The 13,820-nt window shown below is 42.2% G+C and overlaps 1 protein-coding gene across 13 annotated transcripts in view; it reads right to left on the bottom strand.

The window, feature by feature from the left end:
• The window catches only part of Ppp6r2 (protein phosphatase 6 regulatory subunit 2), a 69,906-nt gene that overhangs the window by 28,442 nt on the left and 27,644 nt on the right, over positions 1-13,820 (bottom strand). For 7 of the 13 annotated variants that reach the window (XM_031352728.1, XM_031352762.1, XM_031352754.1 and 4 more), the window contains exons 2-6: positions 12,305-12,433; positions 11,060-11,214; positions 8,405-8,487; positions 5,822-6,064; positions 2,179-2,365 (exon numbers count right to left, since the gene is read on the bottom strand). In XM_031352728.1, the coding sequence (XP_031208588.1) occupies positions 2,179-2,365; positions 5,822-6,048 (414 nt within the window). In that variant the 5' untranslated portion in view covers positions 6,049-6,064; positions 8,405-8,487; positions 11,060-11,214; positions 12,305-12,433. Of the gene's footprint in view, positions 1-2,178; positions 2,366-5,821; positions 6,065-8,404; positions 8,488-11,059; positions 11,215-12,304; positions 12,434-12,884; positions 12,980-13,820 lie in introns of those variants that run through there. The other 6 variants (XM_031352735.1, XM_031352749.1, XM_031352808.1 and 3 more) reach the window with 6 other exon arrangements.

Here is a 13,820-nt window from a genome sequence, read left to right as displayed (position 1 = left end):
GAGAGAGAGAGAGAGAGAGAGAGAGGAAGGAAGAAAGAAAGAAAGCAAACTGTGCAGTAGGAGGGAGCAAGCAAGTAGGAAGTGTTCTTCCATGGCTGCTGCTTCAGTTGCTGCCTCAAGGGTTGCACCTTGAGTTCCTGCCCTGACTTCATTTGATGATGGATTGTGATAAGGAACTATAAGCAGAAATAAACTCTTTCCTCTCATTTGTTTTTGGTTATGGTATTTTATCACAGCAATAGACACCTGAAGTAAGACATAGACCATTTTGAAGTAATAAAGGCAACTTGTACACTGCGAGAATATTTAACAAAATTAAGTCATTGCTGTTCATGTTTTAGGTGTGATAATGGTATAATTGTATTTATATGTATAAAAGACAGCTCATCCTTTAGGAATCTATACTACAATACACATAAAATGATCTGATATCTAATTTTCTTGAATATAATATGATGAGGTTGGCAATAAGGAGGTTCAGAAAAGAAAAGTGGTCCCAACAGGTAATATGGAAGCCCATCTATGGAGATGACCCAGGGCTTAGGAACTAGTTTATACAATTCACAGAGCTGTGAATGCATTGCCAGCCCTTTCCCTAATAGTCTGAATCTGGCCCAGTCTACCGTCTAAGGAAAGCTCACTGTAGCCCTGCCTACCACAGCCAACCCTAGGAATAGGCCACCTCCTGGTGACCTATTTTCCATAGAGCAATTCAAGGAACTATCAAAATGAAGTAGGTATTTCTATAGGAAAAGACACACAAGATTTATGTATATGTTAGAAAAGCAAATTGTAGTACTCAGAATAATCCTGTTATGTGAGAACTCACATCCATCTATCTGCTCTCTACAGAAAAGCCTACTGAGTACAGAGTCTACACGTTTCAGTCTTACTTGAATTCCACATAAATGTGACATGCTTGTCTGCAAAATATTTTTTTTCTTTTCGTTTCACTGTCAGTCCTGGCTGTATTAGAACTCACTCTGTAGAGCAGGCTGGCCTCACACTCACAGATCCACTTGCCTCTGCCTCCTGAGTACTGGACTACAGGTGTCCACTGCTGCACCCACCACCACCACCTGGCAATAAAATGTTTTAAGGAGTTCATTTCCTTTACTCTAATGCAGAAGGCACTAAATAAAGGAAGAAAGGAGGATATATGAAATAGTAAAATTGTAAAGAAAATCTGAAAGTGGCAAAAGAATATGATCAGTGTATAGTAAATGAGGAAATTCACACATCCAGTTGTTGGGTTGCAAGATCTAGACACACGAGCTCTCTGAAACTCACAATGAAGACTCCACAGCACCTTTCTTCTCCTAGGCAACTGCTTTCTTTCCCTACAGTGATGGCGCAGCACTGCACATACACGTGAGAAGGGGATGTGCATACAAACACACATATACACATACACACACAGACACAAACACACACAGACACAGACAGGTGCCAGGATTCAAGACATAGACAAAATATAAGTTGGTTTGGTAAATGGATATTTGATGGGTCCAAAAAATTACAGCTAATATTTCAGGAATATAATAATACCTATCAATATTAAAAAAGAAAAAAGTCTGAATAATTTAAACACATATTAGAACATTAGACAAGAAATCTTCTGACATCTAAGCTGTGTGCTGAAATTATCCACTAGGGACGGGTAAGTGAGGTGGTGAGACAGACACTGATCCCAGCAGGAGGCATGGATTGCCATTCCACTCCACAGCCACACTCACACCAGGTTAAGCAAGACAGGAGAAGGACAGTGCTACAGGAGAAATACTAGTTTCTTTATCCACAAAAGCCCGATTCTAACATTATCTTTTGTTTGCTTAAAGCAATCACTGATCTGGACATACAGACATGCTACTCACAAAGACTCCAAAATGCGCATGTCCCAGATCCCTCCACAGTGAAGGCATGCTATAGGACCTTGTGTTTATACCTGGTCTGAGACTTACAAAGCACCCAGGGAGGGCAAGAAATGCTGCTTATTCCAGAGCTGGTTACTAGAAACATTGTGGAAAGCACTCTACTTATACTACAGTTCACATATCAGCCACCCGTACTGTCCATCTATGTTTTGTTAAACTAACAAAGTGCTATCCCAGGAGCCTGATGACAGTTTCACAGTGTCAACAGTAGTTGTTCAATACATTTGGCTTCACACATCATTACCTGTTCAGTTTTCCTTGCAATTAGATTGCCAATGGTCTTGCTGAAAAAACTGGCGAGCAGAGGGTTGAGTGGTGGCTCCTGGTCCAGGAAGTCATACAGAAGGCTCAGCAGACTCTCATCCTCGCCTAGTCTGTCGCTGATCTGTGGCACATCACAAGTCAGAAGCTCACAGGCTGTGTTTGGATATCTAAAAGGGCACAGTCCAAGTACTGGATGTGAAATTAGACTTCTCCAACTCTCAGGAAACTGTTTAAGTAAACTGATGCTTAGGAGCAGACGCATGTCAGGGCTGGAGAGGCAGCTCAGTGGTTAAGGGTCTACACTGCTCTTCCTGAGGACCTCGGTGTCCATGCTGGGTGGCTGAACCACCTACATGCTCGAGGGGATCTAACATGTCTAGTTTGCAGGCATCCACAAACATGGCACACTCTCATATAGACACATGCATACACATAATCCAAAATAAACACAATTTTTTAAAGGAAAAGGAAACAGATTCAATGTGAAAAGAGCAACTTACTAAACAGACCTCAGAACAGAATGAACATGACATTTGAGACAACTTGAATCTCTAACAATTGGAATGTCAAAGTTTGTAATCCATCTTCTATGGGCTCCATATATCCTATGCTCTGATATTCTACATTTTTTTTTCTGACTGCACTTTCATTCTGTAAATAACATTATTTAAAAAACAAAAACAGCCAGGCGGTGGTGGTGCACACCTTTAATCCCAGCATTCGGGAGGCAGAGGCAGGAGGATTTCTGAGTTCGAGGCCAGCCTGGTCTACAGAGTCAGTTCCAGGACAGCCAGGGCTACACAGAGAAACCCTGTCTTGACAAAACCAAAAACAACAACAAAAACAAACAAACAAGCAAACAAAAACCCAGAATTTCCTATAGCCTGGACTGGTGGTAAATTCATTATGTACCAAGGCTGATCCTGATGGCCTTTATCTCCCAAGCTCTGTGATTACAGGTGTGTACTACCTACCAGACCAGACTTAAACAATCTTCCTTTTTCTCCTGGATTCTCTCCACAGGCCAAGCTTATCTGCCTGCTTGCTGACTGTCAGTGAAGCCAAGTTCCAGTCATCCTTGGCAAACTGCTTCTCTCCCCACTTTCTATGCCTTCAAATTAGTAAGCACAGACCCACACTGTTCTAAACTGAAGAGAAATGCCTGTAGCTATGAACAGCATCAGCTATGAGACCCCAGGCAAGGGATTTACTATTAAGAAATGCTAGTCTCTGCAAATGTACTTCTTATTTGATAAAAATGATACAAAGTAACCCTTAGCCCAGCATGTGTGATTCCAAGCTCTTTCTTGTTAGCAGCTGGTCCACACAACATAGAAGATAATCAATGCCCCAGAAACAAACAGTTCTCCACTAGCTATGCCATGTGGGCACTCCTTCTCAGCCTGACAAGGAGGGTTAGCCTTCCAAGCCATAAAGGGTCTGTGAGTCACAGAGGCCCAGCAGGACTACAAGACAAGCAGGCCTTGGGACAGGACAATAGTATGGTCAGTGTTCAGGACCCACAGGCTGGGTGTGAGAGGAGACCTATAGATTAAGTCAATTCTGGGATTACTTCTTTCTGGCTAACCTCTCTGGTCTTGCCTGTGAAGTGCGGCAGCCAGGGCCCCACCTCATGGGATTGCTGTAACCCTACACAAGCGTTTGGTGTAGGGGATAACACATGGCCACTAAGGACAGGGAGAGCAGAGAGAGCAGAAAGAGGGCCAGGCCAGCTGCAGTGAAGGCCACAGTGATGTTCCACAGGATCCAAACAAGACACTGGGCAATACAAGAACTCAAATTCTATGAAATGATGAAGCAAAGTACAGACAGTGCTTTGAGACATTTTCAGAGCCCAGGAAATCATTGTGCCTACACAGAGAACAGGATCTCTCTACATAGCCTTGGCTGTCTGGAACTCACTATGTAGACCAGGCTAGCCTGGTCCTACTCTGTTCCTATTCAAGTACACTGAGTTAAAAAGGCGAGAAGAGCATCTGGCTGCAGAAGCCTGTAGCAGAGTGCCCTCCTAGTGTCTGCCATGCAGGAGGCTCTGAAGTGAGTCACGGCAACATACTGGAGTAGACCAAGCAGAACCTCATGTGCTCACAGAGCAGTGAAGGTAAGGGTTCAAGTTCCACAGCTCCAGAGGGCTACAGTCGTGCATGCAGGCACAACACCACATACATATGTATGTTAAGATGCACGGGCAGCCCTCAGCTGAACTGATGAATCTGCGCTGTCCTCCTGCTTACCATGTATCAGGCTCTGAGAACCATGAGTTTCCTCATTGCCTTCTTTGCCTCAGCTTAGTACTCATGCATTAGTAATCTCTGACTCTGGCTCTGCAAGGCTCCCGAATCATTAGTGCTATTCTGAGAATCTCCATCTTTGTCCCTTAACTATCCCCTCGTCTGTCACTTTGTTCTGATATGTCATCTAAACTGGGAGACACATGGAAATAAGATGGCAGGTAGGCTGTGAATAGTTGATACTGAGACCATGACAGCCTCCAGCTATGGTTACCCTCTGCTCTTTCTATCATGTGACTTCCCCTGTCAGAGACAGACTGACTACCCTGGAGAAGGTACCGACAGTCCCCCACAGGCTGCCTCAACATCCAGCCCTGCCCTTCTTCCAAAGGGAAAAATTCAGCAAAGATTTACTGTGAAGGGCAAGATTAAAAATATTCTTGTGAGTCTCTTTTGTGACTAGTCTCTGATTGTATATGGATTAGTGTGGCATGCCAATGATACCAAAAAGATCATCAACATGTATAACAAAGTATTCTCTCTTAATTGTTCAAACATTTAAAAATGTAAAAGCTGCCAGGCATGGGTAGATCTGAGATCCTAGCACTTGGGAGGCTGTGAAAGTCAGTCCAGTATGTACACACAGCAAGTCTTTGTGTCATAGGCTGGGGGGCTGGAAGGACTGACAAATGGCACATCATGACTTACTGCTCCTATTCTAAGACCTTCCTACCATACTTGTATACAGTGGACTTCCTGCTGTGTTAATGTCCTTAACTGTCCCCCAGAAACACTATGGACTATGTGGCCTATTCAGGAAGCCAAACCTAGGCCTGAAGGTGTGGCCTGACTTCTTGTTGCTCTCCCACTTTAGACTGTACTTCTTCAAAGCTCCAGCCATCCTGTGATGACACTGTCCCTTCCCTTTTGTCACTTCCCAATATCCTGCTCAATCTGGAAGTAAAACACTCTAGGAAAAATTTCTAAAGGTTTAGTACCACTAATGATAATGATATCCTCCTCTTAACTAAACACCCTAAAAGACAACATTTCCTGGGGCTAAGAAGTCAGACATCAGACTCTAAAGTTCCTGCCGACTCTAATGATGAGGCACAACTATGCAATCTCAGGGACCTATTTATCACGGGCTTTTCAGCAGTGTCATTCAATTGTTCCAACACATGCCAACTTAATATAAACTCATTTACAACTCAGAATGAGAAAACACTTGTACATGAGATTCAAAACTCTTAAAGCTCACAAACAACCAACAAACTGTACAACAGCCTCCTCAGTTCTCATGAGGTGATGCCCTGGCTCTAGGTGCTGTCAGACACTAACCACAGCCTCCCTAACAGCCTCAGTACATACTTGAATCGGACCTTCTCTTCCATGTCCTGGGGTGGGTCCTGTGTGATGAGGTTCACCAGCTCCTCCATGCACTGCTGCCTGCACAGGAAGTCCAGCAGCTTCTGGTTCTGAGCCTTACACTCTTGCAAGATGTCATCTTCATCCATCAACTCCTGCAGTGTCACATGTTCCTTGTCCAGGAGCTTGTCAATGTGGGACGTGGTGTTCAAGTCAAATTTCCAGAACATGATGGCGGTCACAGAGCTGCAAACAAGGACAAAAGCAGCTCACTCCTCCCACTCTCAACCATGCTATGCCAAAGTCCAAGAGGCTCATCCCCAACATACACACAAGCAACCCTGGGGTTCCTCTCATCTGTGAGCCACAGACTCTCTGTGTTCCCCTTATCTGACCTACCTTCTCCCCCACCTACAGTCCCTAGAGGCTCTCATTTTGACCATGGGAGGCCCACACAGCTGTCTCCCAAGTATTAGCACCATCCCAAAAAGGTTAACTCAGAGCTGAAACTCATCCTCCCAGTGTCTAATCCCTCCTGAGTAAGCACTGGACATGTATTCCTGGAATACTCTCAGAGCCTACATGTAGCAAGCCAAACAAAAGACAGCACATTTTGCTTGATCCTGCCATTTCCTGTGCTCATCTGCCATCTAGCCCCTCAGTTTACAGTGGCAATCTTACTGAATAACATCAAGGATTACCCAGGAGACAGCTGTCCTTCACATGCATATACACTGTGCATAAAGTCTTGCCACAGCAATCAGAGGATCTCCACTAGCCCGGCCCTTCCTCTGCCTCCCTAGCTCTCCTTCCAGCCTGTGCTGTCATGCCTAGATGAGGCTGTCTGTCAGTGTGCAGGCCACAGCAAGTTAGCTAACAGTTTCTACTGTTCTGATAACAAAAAGAAAACATGAAGCTTCATCTTCAACAAAGCTAAAGCTTATCTTCAAATGATAGATCTTTTAAAATTATTTTTATAGTTACTTATTTATGTCTTTGTATACATACATGCACACACTCACCCAGTACAGCATACATGTACAGAGGTCAGAGGACAGCTTGTGGGAGTCGGTTCTTACTTTCCATCGTGTGGGTCCCACAGTCCTAACCCAGCAAACCATCGTATTGGTCTAAATTATCAATTTTTTTAATTTCATAGGAAGTTATTTACAAACCTATGATAAACTCTGAGGGACTTATCTTACTTAGTATTTTTACTTTAAGAAGTCTAAAAGATTGTGGCTAAAGAGATAGCTCAGTAGTTAAGAGTCTTGGCTGCTGACCCAGAGGATCTGGGCATTGGTTTCTAGTACCCAAACCATCACTCACAACAGTCTGTAACTCTAGTCCCAGAAAATAGAATGCCATTTTCTGACCTGTGTGGCCACTGTACACATATGGTATACAGACATACATACAGGCAAGAAATGAAAAAAAAAACAAAAAAATTATATATAATAATTCTTTGAGACCGAATTTTACCGTGTGGCTCTAGCTGGTCTAGAACTCATTATGCAGACCAGACTGACCTCAGACTTACAGAGGGACACCTGCCTCTTCCTCCCAAATGTTGAGAATAAAGATGTGTACCACCACATCTGGTGCTAAAATAAACCCTAAATGAAAAGAACAAAGACCGGCTGCAGTTCTTTTTGTTTGTTTGTTTGAGACAGGGTTTCTCTGTATAGCCTTGGCTGTCCTGGAACTGACTCTGTAGCCCAGGCTGGCCTCGAACTCAGAAATCCGCCTGCCTCTGCCTCCCAAGTGCTGGGATTAAAGGCGTGTGCCACCACTGCCCAGCCGGGTTACAGTTCTTAAATGTGTTTGTTTGTGAATCTGAGCTACCTGTGAAGACCCGACACAGCAGCCTCTAACACCAATATATACTCAGTTGATCTTCAATAAATGTACAAGACCAAATAAATGGAGAAAAGTATATGTATGTGTGTGTGTAGTCTTTTTTAACATACTATGCCAGAAAACAAAATATACATTAAAAAAAAAAAAAACAAACCTGAAGCTCATCACCAAAGTGATGGCGCACGCCTTTAATCCCAGCACTTGGGAGGCAGAGGCAGGTGGATTTCTGAGTTCGAGGCCAGCCTGGTCTACAGAGTCAGTTCCAGGACAGCCAGGGCTACACAGAGAAACCCTGTCTCGAAAAACCAAAAAAAAAAAAAAAAAAAAGGAAAAGAAAATTCCACCAATGTTTACTATAAACAATATACTTTAGCCAGGTGTCGTGGCATCGTAGCACACACTTTTGGTCCCAGCACTTGGGAGGCAGAGGCAGGCAGATAGATCTACATGAGTTCAAACAGCCTGAACTTCTGAGTGAGTTGCACAACAGCCAGGGACACACAGAGAGATCTTGTTTCAAACAGACAAACAAAAGATATATACTTTAAAAACTGAAAGAGGCAGAAATATGACAACTGAAACACACAGTGGGCAAATATAAACCAAAAGCTGAGATTCAATATTAATATTTGGTAAATAACTTTAAGGCAAGGAAAAAAAAAGAGAGAGAGGCACTATTATATACAGGTAAGAAAGAAAAGATCCAAGTATGATAAACATACAAACCTTAAGGGATTCTGCAACCTCTATAATGCAGCAGTAAACAGAAATCCATACAAATAAAACTGCCTTGGCCCTGGACATTGATCCTAGGGAAACAAAAACTTAAATTCACACAAAAACCTTCACACAAATGTTGACAGCAGCGTAATCTGTAACAGTCAAAAGCCAAGCAGATCTGAGTGTGACGCCAGCCTGGTCTACATAGTGAGTTCTAGGACAGCCAGGGCTGCATAGTGAGACCCTGTGTCAAATAAAACAAAACCACAAAAACAACAGAGCTAAAAATCACATAAAAAAATTAATTTCTCTATGCTAAATAAAAGGCGGGTGGTAAAGGCTAGAATCTACTTGGACGGCCTTCAAATGCTAGCTATAACACAACACATAGCACCAACACAGTAAGGAGAATGGGGTAATGAAAAGACCATATCTATGGGGCTGGTGAGATGGCTCAGTGGGTAAGAACACCAACTGCTCTTCTGAAGGTTCAAATCCCAGCAATCACATGGTGGCTCATAACCACCCGTAATGAGATCTGATGCCCTCTTCTGGTGCATCTGAAGACATCTATAGTGTACTTATGTATAATAATAAATAAATCTTTAGGCCAGAACAAGCAGGGACTGAGCGAGTGGAGTTGACCAAAGCGGGGCTGACTGGAGGAAGCCCAATTCAATTCTGAACAACCACATGAAGGCTCACAACCTTCTGTACAGCTACAGTGTACTCACATACATAAAATAAATAAAACTTTTTTAAAAAATTCATGAATCTTTCCTTATAATAACTTTAAATAACAGCTAGCCCTGTTTAATGTCATATGAAAACTCCAAGCACCACTGTCAAGAACATGTGTGCTAAGTTCATGTAAGTGGAATAAGTGTTTTATGATTGGGAAAAATTTGTTTTTGAACCAGAGTGTTCTGTTTGCCAGAATAATCTCAAACTTGCTACCTAGCCGAGAGTCATCTTGACCTCCTAGTCTTTCTGCCTCTGCCTCCCTGCTGCTGAATGGGGCTCAGATCCAGGGTTTTCATTCATGTTAGGCAAGCACTCTGCCAACTGAGTTATAATCCCTGCTCCACAAAGGAAATATTGGTGGAAAAACAGGTAAGTGTCTCGAAAATCATTACTGGGCAAAGTAAATCATTTCCAAAAGGTTGCATACTATGATCCCATAGTATAAGTGGGTTTATTTTGCTTGTTTTATTTGTTTGAGAAATAGTCTCACTATGGTGTCCAGACCGATCTTAAAACTCTTGGGCTCAAACAATTCTCCCACTTCAGCCTCTTGAAAGGTTAGGAGTACATCACCATGCCTAGCTCCAGTATAGCATTTTTAAATGATAAAATTTTAGAAATGGCATGGTGGTACATAACTTTAATCACAGCCTTTGGAAGGCAGAGGTGGGTTCTCTATGAGTTCAAGGTCAGCCTGGTCTATATAGCAAACAAGTTCCAGGACAGCCAGAGCTACTTAGAGAGATCTATCTCAAAAGAACAAACAACAAGAACAGAATTCTAGAAACAGAAGCTGAAGAGGTGGCTCCATGGTTAAGAGAGCACTAGTTGTTCTTGCAGAGGACCTGGGTTTGAGTTCTAGCACCCACATGGTGGCTCACAGCCATCTGTAACTCAAGCTCTGGAAAATCTTATATCGTTGTCCTCTTCTGAAGGCACCAGGAATACACATAGTACAGACATATATGCAGGCAAAACACTTAGACACAGAAAATAGATAAAAGTTTTTTAAAAATTAGAAGTGGGAGGACAGTGTGGTGATTACTATTGCTAACAGGATCTAGAAGCACCCAGGAGACAAGGCCCTGACATACCTCGAGAGAGTGCATCTTTAGGTTAACTGAAGTGGGGAAACACACCCAAACACTGGGCATTGGGTTCTGGACATCACAAAAAAGAGGAAGGCAGCTCTCTCTGAGCAGTGTCTGCGCTGCTCTCCACTTCACCACGGCCGCCCAGTGGACACAGCACATTTCTTAAGTCTATGGACTTAAGTCTTACAAGTTTTTGATGAGTTTAAAATTCATAATGCTTTGAATAATACTGTGCCTCCATCTCCCCTATTTTTTACAGTGGGATCCCCACTGTCCACTTACATTCCTTTTATTGTGACCTCTATTTTTGCTTAATCTCAATTTCTATTTCCCACCTCTCAGTTCAACCTCTGAATAATTTTTCAGATGCATATTATAATTCACTAACTCTGACTTAAATATGTTTAATCTGTTTAAATTCACAAGTGCTTTTAGCTGATGAGCCATCTTGCAGGCCCAAATTATTGAATATTTCTTTTTCAAACTTTATTGTTTTGTTTTCTTTTGTTTTAATAGACGTAGAGTCTAAATAGTATAAGCTGATCTTCCACTTACAGTGATCATCTTACCTCAGATTTTCAAATCCTAGGATTATAGGTGTCAAACACCATGCCTGATCTCTACACCCTGTCTTCCACAGAGATGCTTAGCTATCCATAGATGACTGGCTGGTTACCACTGAGAGCATCCTTGTTCATAAACCAGCTTTGGACTTAGTATATCACCACAGCGGGATCACCTTCCCATTCTGACTACTGTCTTTGAGATTCCTTCTAGACTGTAAAGAACAACAAGATACAGCCAATACCTCCTACATGCTTACCCAGCAGTGAATGACTGAAAGGAGCCTCAAGTTCTGCTTCTTTATTTCCCAGGGTGACAGAATCGGAAGACAGATGACAGGATTCAAACACAAGTGTTGCCCATATGATCCTATAGTTCCATGAAAGAGTCCAACAGAATACTCTGCGGTAGAGACTGTTGCCAAGAGAGAATTAGAATCTCAACTGCAACTAACCATCGATCCAGCCACAAATCAGCTCTTACTTTTTTGTATTTTAACTTTTTAAAATTTATCAACTACAAGTGGCGGTGGCCCATGCAAAGGCAGTAACTGTGAGTTTAAGGCCAGTGTGGTCTATATAGTAAGTTCCAGGACAGCCAGAGGTACATAGAAAGACTCTGCCTCAATTTAAAGAATAAATAAATAAGCTTTATTTATCATTATTGAGAGTGTGTAAGGTGCATCAGTATAGGCACATATATGCCACCACACATATCTAGAGATCAAAAAACCAACTTTTCAGGGTCAATTCTCTCCCTCCAACCTGAGTTCCAGGGGTCAAACTGAGGTCATCGGGCTCCTGGAAGAAGTACTATCAGCCATGGAGTCATACTGCCAGCCCTTTTTCTTTTCAATTCCTATCAGTTGGGGTAAAACATGCTTCTTTAATCTGGGCACTTAGGTCTTTGTTTTTGGAAAGTGGGGCTTTTTTATCACGGTGACAGAAAAGGTAACAATGCCCAGAGCATGCTTTATTCTCAAGAGAACTAATGCTTTATTCTCAAGAGAACTAATGCTTTCTTCAGTACAAAGCAAAAGAGAACTGGCATAATGCTCAGTGTCCGACCTCTTCTCTCTCAACCTTTTGGGTGTTATCCTAATGTCTAGTACAACAAAATGCTGGCAAAAAACTATATTAACCAGGTGTTGTGATGCTTAGCTGTAATCCCAGCATTCAGGACACAGAGGGAAAAGAATGCAAGTTTAAGATCAGTTTTAACAGCTAGGTGGTGGTGGTGGTGGTGGGGTTTAACCCTTTAATCCCAGCACTTGGGAGGCAAAAGGCAGGTATATCTTGGTGAGTTCAAGTCCAAGTCCTGTCTGGTCTAAAGAGCTAGTTTCACAACAGGCAACACAGTGAAACCCTGTCTTAAAACCAAAAGCAACCAACCACTTTTGGCTACATAGTGAGATCCTATCATCTGACCTTCAAATGTCCACCTTTAAAATATATTTGAGTAACTTGTACAATAAACTATAATTTAATTGAAAAGATCACCTTACCTTCTATGGTAATACCTTGTTTAAATCTTGTATTCAGGCAAAATAAAAAGCATTTGGGTTTTTTTCTTTTGTATATATGCAACTTTTAAAAAGGTGTTTTCATTCAGGGAAGAGTTTTGGCTGATTTATCTGAAAAATAAAAGAAAAAGCATTTAAAATTTTCTTTTATAGAGTTAATTTTACATCTTAGTTTCTTTCTCTGATTCTGTGATAAAATGCAAGAGCAACTTAAGGAAGGGCTGGTTTAGCTCTCAGTTCCAGGCCCTTCATGGTACAGAAGGAACGTGAAGCACTCAGTCAAACAGTGCCTGTACTCAACCCACCACCTCCTCTCACTCTCTCACATAGTCACTGCCCACAGAACGGCGCCACCCACAGTGGGCAGGCCTTCCCACCTCAGTCACTGCAATCAGGAAAGTCTCTTGTAGACATGACCATTTCCCAAGTGATTCTAGATCCTGTCAAGTAGCTGACAACGTTATCACACTAATGAAAACGCCAGACCAAAAATAAAAAGAGCCATTACTGTGATTGTCATCTTGATAGGACTGAGAGGGACCTAGGAGAACTAATAAAGCACCTCTGGGTGTGTCTGAGGGCATCCGAGAGATGATTGATTATGGTGGGGAGATCTGCCTTGAATGTATTGTTGACACCATCTAATAGGCTGAGGGCCTGAAAAAGAATAACACAGAAAAATAGGGAGGCTAGCTAACAGCTATATTTTATCTTTGTCTTTTTCCTTCCTTCCCTCCTTCCCCTCATTCTTTCCCATACTTCCTGGCTCCCATGATTTGAGCTGTTCTGCTCTGCCATGATCTCCCCACTATGAAAGAATAACACCACTCAATCTATGAAACAAAATAAATCTTTCTTCTCTTGTTTATATGGGTATTTTGTCACAGAAATGTAAAACCAACACACCAGCAGTGGCTAGAACTATGGTTCTGCTGTTATAAGCACTGGATTTTCTTCCACAGGATCTGGGTTTAATTACATTACAACCATAGCTCCAGTTCTAGGGAATTTGATTACCTCTTCTGCCTCCACAGTCATCCAACATGCACATATACAGACATACATATAAGCACACTACTCATTTAAATTAAAATGATTTGGGGGAAGTAGGCACTGTCATGACTAACTTAACAATATGGTTCTTTGTATTTTGGGTTTATTTATTTATGTATTTATTTATTTATTTAGACAATTTATGTAGCCCTGGCAGGCTTGGAACTGTCTATGTAGACTAAGCTGGCCTTAAGAACGTTCTGTCTCTGCCTCCTTAGTGCTGAATTAAAGGCATGCTCCCCTATATCCAGATTCACAGTGTAGGGTTTTATTGTTATTTTGTTTTGGTTTTGAGACAGGGTCTTACAATGAGGCCTTGGCTGGCCTGACACTCACTAAGTAGACCAGGCTGGCCTTGAACTCATACAACTCTGCCTGCCTTTGTCTCCTGAGCATTGAGATTAAAGACCACCACACCTGTGGTTCTTTTTTTTTTTTTTTTTTT

Source organism: Mastomys coucha, unplaced genomic scaffold (assembly GCF_008632895.1).
Source record: "Mastomys coucha isolate ucsf_1 unplaced genomic scaffold, UCSF_Mcou_1 pScaffold11, whole genome shotgun sequence".
Taxonomy (NCBI): Eukaryota; Metazoa; Chordata; class Mammalia; order Rodentia; family Muridae; genus Mastomys; species Mastomys coucha.
The sequence above is the reverse complement of the archived record's forward strand: the minus strand, read 5'-3'. Positions and strand labels throughout refer to the sequence as shown.